Source organism: Augochlora pura, chromosome 8 (genome assembly GCF_028453695.1).
Source record: "Augochlora pura isolate Apur16 chromosome 8, APUR_v2.2.1, whole genome shotgun sequence".
In the NCBI taxonomy this organism is placed as follows: domain Eukaryota; kingdom Metazoa; phylum Arthropoda; class Insecta; order Hymenoptera; family Halictidae; genus Augochlora; species Augochlora pura.
Window position 1 is genome coordinate 3,545,890 of NC_135779.1, and position 9,157 is coordinate 3,555,046.

At 51.5% G+C, this 9,157-nt stretch overlaps 1 protein-coding gene across 2 annotated transcripts in view; it reads left to right on the plus strand.

The window, feature by feature from the left end:
- Positions 1-9,157, plus strand: part of LOC144474071 (uncharacterized) — a 143,277-nt gene that overhangs the window by 122,388 nt on the left and 11,732 nt on the right. For both annotated transcript variants that reach the window (XM_078188553.1, XM_078188554.1), the window contains exon 2: positions 7,642-7,837. In XM_078188553.1, the coding sequence (XP_078044679.1) occupies positions 7,642-7,837 (196 nt within the window). The remainder of the gene's footprint in view (positions 1-7,641; positions 7,838-9,157) is intronic.

Sequence of the window (9,157 nt, forward strand, 5' to 3'; positions counted from 1 at the left end):
TCCATCTCCCGGGGATTAACGCAGACTAACGTGGAGCCAACGTTGATTTCCGTGCGGCGGGAGGGAGGGAGGGTGGGGTTCGGCGAGAGATCGAGGGCGGTTTACGAGGTGAATTTCGCGATACTTCGGAGCCGCAAAAATTCCTCGGCCGAGACAGCGGCTTAACGGCATCTGGGGCCTCGGGAACGCGGCACCTTTACTCACCGCTACCACCGCTAACACCACCTGTCAGTCTAATATATTTCCCCTCTCGACTGTGCGCCCCCGGTGCAACGAGGGGCCGCGCGTTATCGGGCCGCATCCGGTGATGAATCGTGCCAGTCCACGGAACCTCTTTCTGCGGGGGAAATCGAAGATCGCGTATTAAATTATCCAGGTAATTGACCACGAAACAGCCAGCCATTCCGGCTGTATGTATCGGACTAAAGGGGCGGTCGAGTCGGTCGAATTTTATCAGAGTTGTGTTTCGCCCGGGCCTCTCGCTCCCTGCGCCGCTGATCGATTGCGAGCCTCTGGTGCACGCTCCCGAGACCGACGGCGAACGTTCGTTGCTATCCACTGCGCAAACTTCGCAAGACACCGATGAATATTTCAAGCAAAAAGCACTATAATCTATCCTCGGCGACTCACGCGACTCGCCAAACACTACGGGCGAAACCATTTTATCCACGTCTCCGTTCGCCGGGGTAGTCGACCATGCGTGACGCTACGGAGGTAACCCGAAAGCGATACGCGGCTGACTGGCTCGTCGGAACCGCTGCTCTACGGTTTTCGTGGATTTCACTCCTCGTGGACAAATCGATGCGTATTTTTCATCGGCTTCTTACCGACACTTCATTTGCCAGGAGCCAATCGATGCTATCGCTACCTTAAAATGTGCATCAGATTATGATAATCTGTTTCGTGAAACTTAAATTAAAAGGTTACGTTGCATGACGTAAATTCTGTTGCAATGTATTAATCTAAATTAATCGATGGATCATGGATGGGATTACTGTAAACTATTTTACATGTACAGGATAACAGTATTGCCAATACAGACAACGTAAAAGTAAATAACACGAATATATTGCAGCATAATTAGAAGAACGTAGAAGGGAGAAGTATAGAGTTAATAATTGAGTAAAGAAATGAAGAACAAGAGCAGTGGTTCAAATAAAGAGAGATGGAAGAAAATATAACAGAAGAGAGAAATAGATGAAAAGAAAAGAGAAAGGGGTGATGGGATGGTTAAGGAGGAACTACAAGATCAAATCCTCCCTTCTAAAACGTATCGCCCACAAGTGTCGTTTCATCTCCAGCTTTGTGTTTCGGCCACTTCAACCCATATTGCATCTATCGTTAACAATGGCTACGCTTCCGAGCCTGACAGATACTCCCAAGTTATCCCCAAGTACTCTGACTTGCAGTTTGCAACTGTAGCCCGGCATAATTCGTTTCAAAGGGCTCGCCGCCGCGTGTACACCGTTCGGCAAACCAGGGTAACCTTGTCCGCGGAATATAATTCTATTCGCCCGTCGGTACAGGTTATCATTAACCGACTTCCCCCCCGATGCAACCGGTAGAAACGGACTCGCGCAAAGGGGGGTTCTAACCGAGCCAGTTGGCCGTTATCTAGGAAATCCCAGGTGACGGAGAGTTTGGAGGGGTTCGGTTAACCCTGTATGGTTTCCAGCGGGTTGGCTCTTTGACAGTAACCGAGCGCAATTTCGCGTGGGACATTGCTGGCGTTCCCGTAGCCGGTTCCGAAAGCGGCTCGGCGTACGGGAGGCCCGTATCGCGACGCGACGTTTCGCTGAAACCGTTGCATTCGGCGCGCTAACGAGCCGTGAGCCGGTGCACGTTGCGCCAGGATGCCGCGATGCACCAAGCGCGCGCGGATTTCCCCGGCTCTGGCCGGCTCGCAAGAACCACTGACTCGGCGCTGTCAGCGGGATGATCGAGAGGGATCTCTGGCAGCGTGTAAGGTCGCAACGGATGACTGGCGTCCGCGGCGTTCCGTCGCGGACATGCACAGGACGGCCAAACGGCCAAACGACCGCCGAGGGGACTAGTTGTCGACTGAAATTATGGGGTCGGAGGTCGGACCACTGAGGAACGACTGTGTTTGCTCGGTTCCGGGGCGCTCGCCGTTAATGGTCAGCGGTGAACCGTGGTCCGCGCGAAGAGCCCGCGGGCCGGAAATACGTTCCGTCCTAATAAAATCCAAGGACCCGCGCGGCCGTGGGACGTGCCGCAATAGAGGCCACGTACATATCCCCGTTCCGTTTGTACACAGATACATCGCTCCGTATTTCACCGGGGGATATGGAAATACCGTTTCATAATATGGAAAAGTGGCGGATCGATGGGGTTCGGGTACCGCCGACTCGCAGTTTCGGTAATAGGATTGGAAGAGACCGTTTCACAGACGTTCCTGGCAGACGTACAGCGCCGTGTGTTTCCATCAGCCGCGGACAGAGGAGACCCCCGGTAACGAACCGGTTAACGCGCTCCCGATGTTGATTATTGTGTCAGCTATACTCGTTTCGTTCCTCGTAACCGCCGTCCATTGTTTACCGCTGCGCCGACGTTATTCGTTTCGCTGGACACGGCTAATTGTTCGAGCATGGACCTTTGAAATCCCCAAGCTTTTGTGCCGGGCTCGATTTCCGGGGAACGAGATGACGGGACAATCGATAAGTGTTCTTCCGCTGTGCTCGCGGGAGTCGTTGCGACAGTTGCCGCGGGAACACTGAGAACGATTAAGGTTGCTGTCGTTTCCCTGTAGGATATTTTCGTGGCGATCGGAGCAATGTTTTAATTATACTCACCGTGAATAATGCATCGGGGCGGAAACGCTACAGAGTCGCTTTTAGGGTGTGCATACGGAACGACTGTCGGTTGGCTGACAAACTATTTTCCGACTTGCCATCTCGGAGTTTTCGCGCGGATGCTTATTATTAGACACCGTATTCACGGGCGTGTGTAAATTTTAGCAGGACGATTTATGCAGCTGCCATTTTTACACTTCTCGACCTGCGCGAGATGGACGGCTGTCGCGCGATCTCATCGTAGACGTTTTACTAGATCCATTGAATTATGTAAGCATCGATTTTACCAACACACTTTTTAACCCACTTCTTCGAGGCGAGAATAATTGATAATTTGAAGTGGTTATCGATAAGCTGGATTTTCATGTTAGGTTTACAATCGATCAAATTGATCGAGGTCCAAACCGTAGTCCTTCAGCTGGCGCATCAAAGTCTGCGAGAGTTGCGGAAAATCTAATTTAGTCGTGCACGATTGAAAACGAGATTCAAAGATGCATTACGGTAGCTAATCGCTCGATCTTCCCGCGTTCTACAGACTCTAACGAACTTCGCCGACGTATCGTCAAAGGGTTGACTAGTCTTCGCGACTTTCCGCGCATCCACCCTGGTTTACAGTTAATTAACGAGCCGCCGATACGACGGGCAAAGTGTTCGAGTATCGAGTCGCGAATCTCGCAATCACAAAATTTCCCAGAGATCCGACCGATTCCGCGAGGCGTCCTCGTCCCGTTCGTACCTGTCAAGCTTGTCGGGGCAGCCTCGCAGGAAGATACATCGCGCGACATTATGCCGGACAAGACCGTAACAAGGCGGATCGGGTGTCGGCTGATTAAAACAAAGGGCCGTGGCGAGGTCCGGCGCGCTCCGGCCATCGATCTACAACGCCTGGCCGCTGCGTCGGATAATTAGAAACCGTTCGTCGCCGGGGCGTCGTCGAATAACCCCCGTGGAACGTTCACGGCGTGGAAACGAGCCGCTCGCGCGACGGTCTCGAGTTTCCTCGGCCGCGAAACGTGTGTCCTGAAGTGCGGCACTGTATCGTTTACCGTCGCGACCCTGCTCTCGATAAATCGAGTGGCAAACCGAACACACAGCCGCGCGTCTCGCCTGGGCTGGTCGAGAACAGGCAAACAACCAGCTGGCACTTGTCTCGATATTTCTCGGCTACGGTCGCGTAAAATGGAAATAGGGTGTTCCGCGAAGAAAGCGGGGCTCGTTCCGCTTGCCAGGGGAGGGAGGGGTTGCCTGCGGAATGGCCGGCGACGCGGAGGGTAGCGTCGGACGCGCGTGCAAAACGGTCTCGCCGTTCTCGAGAAGCGAATCGATCGTCGACCGGAAAAGGAAACATCAAACGGAACGGGGTGAGCTATTCCCTCTCGCTCTCTCTCTCTCTCTCTCTCTCTCTCTCTCTCCCTCCCTCTCTCTCTCTGTTTCTCCAGAGGTGACTCATGCATTATTTATCTCGACTTAATTAGCGGACGGGGCGGGGCGCGTTCGCGGAGGTACGCGAGGAGGGGAGGTCGATGCTCGCGTGCAGAAAAACCGGCGGTTTCCATAAATACCGCGGCACGCGGGGGCTGCGTTATGCAAATCGGCGACTGAAATTGTAAATGAAATGTTATATCCCGTAGCCGAAAACCGTGATTCCGTGCCGCGGCCGGGCGCTGCTTTATCGATCCCCGGCAGCCGGAGATCGGCGCGGCGCGGCGCGGCGTAAATCTCGCCTATAAATAGGCGCATAAAGTGCACGCACGCCGGACGAACGTTTGATACGCTTCATTTAAATTTCCACCGGGGGAATATTAAGGTCGGGGGTGTTGCCGTGCCCCGCGCGACGATGAATCGCGCGGTCGTCCCCCGGAGATAAAATACGGGCGTCGGACCGGGCCAATTAATGTCGCGCGAAATATCTGGGGAGGAGCGTCCGACACCGGAAGCGCGAGAACAAGCCCGCGTTAATAAATCGCCTTCCTCCACCTCCACCTCCTCCTTCCCTTTGCCCGTTTTGATCTCGATCTCCTCGACGATAATACTTCTCCGCGAGAGCGGCCGGCATAAATCACGACCGTCCGACTCGCGTAGGGTCCGTCGAGGGCCGATAAAAAGCCTGAGGAACCGAAAATTCTCGCGAGCCGCGATTTACGAAGCCGAACGGAAGTTCGGGATCGCGGGGATCCGCGGAACTTTCGCAGTTCCGCTCCGTTCTTGCGAAGAGGTGGAGCTCTCTCTCGGGATCTCCGGTACGCTTCGATCATCCCTGCGCAATGATCCGAAGCCGCGCAAACGGGAACTATTAAGTCATCGCGTGAATAGGATGGTTAGCTCGTCCGTGGACCTATAGTTTCTCCTTTATCGAGCATCTACCTTTATCGGAAAGATGGCTATTTAAGCTGGTTTCGAGAGGTGTTGATAACCGAAGGGTTAAAATGCAGTTTATCGATCCTATTGTTATTGAAATATATAAAGAATATAATTGCTGGAAAGCCGAAAGTTTTCCTTGTTTTACGTAAAACGAGTTCTAAAATGTTCTATTTTCAAGGGGTTGAAATATCATTGACCTCTTTTGGACCTCGCGTGACTACGTTAGAAAGTGTAACGCTGCTTAACAGGAACTAATCTTCTTCCTATCGTTATTAACCCTTATCCGTTAGAAGATTTTACTGACGCAAGTACATCAAAGTAACTCTAAGCAAATTTTGTGAAAATTGCGATGCTGCTTTACAAAGTTGTATTGAGATCAAAACCGTTACACTACTCCGCAATTTGATTACCATAATAAGTAAAAGATTCTTCGTTCTTCTTTATATATTACTCTTGATTACGTTGAAGGATATTAATTTAGCGTCGCCGTATCAGCGACACCGTAGCGCAAAGGGTCGAAATCTCGGTTGAAATCGTCGGAAAGGTAACCGGGAGAGGGCCGACAGATTTTCCCAACCGGGTGGAGAAGGGTGGCGTTTTCCAAAGGGTTGAAATACTGTTCTAGCAACGTAGAATCTGCGAGCCGGCGAGGTAAGTCGGCCCTCGCAGCCGAGCGGCCGCAGCTCGTGGATCTTCAACGAGGTCGAAAATTAGATTTAAGTCCGCGTTTTTCGACTCGTTACGCATCCCGCGGTTCTTACCGCGGCTCGTTCGCCGCGAAACGAGCTTTCGACGTTTTCATCCCCGTGGATTGAGAGCAGCGTAGAACTTGGCATCGAGCGAGACTCGCCTTTCAACGGGCCCGCCCGGTCAAAGATCGCCCGGAGGAAGCTGCGTTTTCACGATCGTGCGTCTTCCTGCTCGCTGCTTTTTGTCTCTTTCTCCCGGGTTTTTACGGGGCCGCGGTCCGCCGTTCAGCGTTCTCGTTCAGCGGTCGGTCGTCGACGGAGCCCATAACGTCGACGGGGAGGAATAAGAATACCACGGCCCCGCGTCCTCTCCCAACGAATATGCTTCATTTTTACAACGGTCTGCGGCTCCGCCGCGCACAGCTGGCGCGCGGACGATCGCGTGTTTACGTACGAACGTTTGCATTATTGAGCTAAAAAACTGTGCGAGTTTTCATAGTGATGGACGTCGGGAGACACGCGCCCGTCAGCGAACGGCTCCCGTGACAAACGATCGATCCGACGGCGCGATATCGATCACCGTCGGAAGCCGAGCGGGGGGTAACCTGTTATCGCGGCGGGTTGGAATATTTTATAACAATAACAATCGGCTTTTGTTTCGCGCGCGCGCGCGCGCGCGGCGCTGAACCGGGATGGATTTTCGCGGCGAATACACAGGGAAATAAAACTTTCCGCGGGGAAAACGTAAGCCGAAACGGTGTGTTTGCGCGCGTTGTCTGCCACCGTAAGTGTATTAAAAACCGTGGTTTTATACGCACGGTGTATTCCATGGCTGTTCGTGTTTGACCCTCTCCGGTCGTTTGGCAAGAGTTCTCCCCGTGTTTCGTAAAAGGATTGCTTTTAATAATGACCAGGGGACCGTTAGAACGTTTTCAACTCGCGGGACGACAGGAACACCGCGGATGTTCATGCAAGTTCCTGTTTTCATGGGCAAACTTGGTGGGACCGCGCTCGAACATCTGATCTTTCGGTGTGTTATTGATATTAACACTAGGATGGTCGCACCAAAAATTTCATCGGATTAAAGTGTTTCATTCGATGAAATTCAAACTGCGATGCCGAGGTGTACGACATCAATTACTTTCGCAACGTTCTCGTCTCTCGCGAATCTTAATTAAATTGAGAGCTTATCATGGGGCAGCGTAGAAACGAATTTCAAAGGATTTAACCGACAGTCGAAGTGCCAACCCTTTTCCTTCTTGGTCTACCCTTAGCTTCTAAAAGAGAATTAATAAATTTTCGTTGAACAGAAATTAATACTGCCACCATGACACCAATGTGTAAACCGACCGCATAGCGCACTTACGCTGTACTATATTAATATAAATAGCATAAATTTTGTTGGTAATATAATTTCGCCGTAGAAGGGTTAAAATAGCCGGTTTAATAAGCGCGCCAACAACGCATCCCGAATTTTGTAGGAAGTTCCTAATCAGCGAACCCGACCAGAAACACTGTTCATCCGAAAGCAAAACGTTGTTCGCAGACAACGCACGAACGGCCCCCCGATGGAAATTATGGATCAACTCCTCCGGCATTTCCGTCTTCGACGAAAGTTACGGCCGTCGTGTTTGTTCGCGTGCCGCGCGCGGTCCATGTGTCGCGTCGCACGTCCGCCGTCTCGCGCGACGCGTCGTCGCGAGCGGAACGTGTCGATCGACTTTATCCGAAGTCACGGCCGAAAGTTAACCGACCGATCTCGACGTTTCTGTTCCCAGCTTCGACGAGACGTCGATGGACAGCTGCCCGTTGGCCGTCACCGACGGAAGGACGACCGACGGCGCCGCCAAGGACCACGCGGAGACCGAGGTGACCTCGTTGGAAGAGGCGAAGTCGGTGATCGCGACCCTGCGCGCGCGACAGAGGGCCCAGGCGCATCAAATGCTCGCATGGCGGCGGACCCTGAAATTACAGGTAAGCTCCCATTGTTATCAACCCTTTCTACGCGGGCTCCCCGCACAAGGCGAAGAAAGAACACGGCGTATCTTTAATTACCAGCCGACAGTTTCTAACTCGGGAGTCGTCTCGGGCCGGCTCGTTGATTAAACCCGTTAACTAGTAAAAGTTTGAAGAGCAACTGCCGTGTTCTCGCGACAGACCAGACGTGTCTCGTGACGCGCGGCTATTATTTCGTCGACGTGATCGCGTGACTATGACCAGTCAATCCGCGACTCGGCGAAACGGATTCGCGAAAAAAAAGAACGCTTCTTTCGAGCGCGTTTTAACGATCGCGGAAACACGCCGCACCGAAAACTCTTCAAGAATCTCGAACGGTCGCCCAGAAATAGTTGCACGGTGCTAGATTAGCCGTCGTTCTATTTCTTTATTAGATCGCGCACGCTTGTGTTCAGGGAGAAACGTCGCGTCGCGCGGTTATAGCACTCGACCGTCAAACTTATAGAGTGCTGAAGGTGTCCGACCACTTAGCGAGAATTTATTTCTGTCGTATCGCACTCGATTTATTCGTATTCATTTTCGTTGCAATAATAGGGACATTTTAAAAATAAATGTAACATTGATCTAAATCGACATGGTAAGTTTAATATTGTAGTATAATGAGAGTGTGTAGAGACAAATGTTTGTAGAATGAGACGAATTAGTATGAATGTGTATGAGTGTTATTAAAAGAAAGCGAAAAGGATGAACATGTGTAAGAGAGATAGAGAGAGAGACCGGAAGAAGACGAGCGATTTTGGCAAAAGAGGAGCGCATTGAATGTTGGACGATCGTAGAGGTTTGACGCTTTAAGAGTTTCTGTGTAAATTTCCTGCTTTGGCGAAAGACCTGCTTTAATGTAATAATTTATATCACAATATCAAACAGTGAAAAGCCTTAAAGTTATACCCATAGCTAACTATAATTCCAATAATCTTCACAATTTCCACGAATCTGAGGAATCCAGTGAAAAACCATCCCGATAAGTCTGACGTTAACACCTGAGTACCGGCGGCGGAATCCATTCGGAGCTTTCGATTCGGACTTGATGTACGAGGGCGCCCGGGTGATCGAGCGCCGCCCCGAGAACTCTAAAAACATTACAATATTAGCGGATCGACGTGAGCCATCGAAATCTTTCTTCATTCCCGCCCGAATCCCCGGGATGGAAAAGTTTGGCCTGTCGTCGCTTCGCGGAGAAAGATCGAACGACAACGCGGCCGAGCTCGTTTCGCCGGGCATCGCTTCCATTTTCGCCGCTCGCTTTGGTTTCTTTCGCGGATCACGTTGCACGGAGAG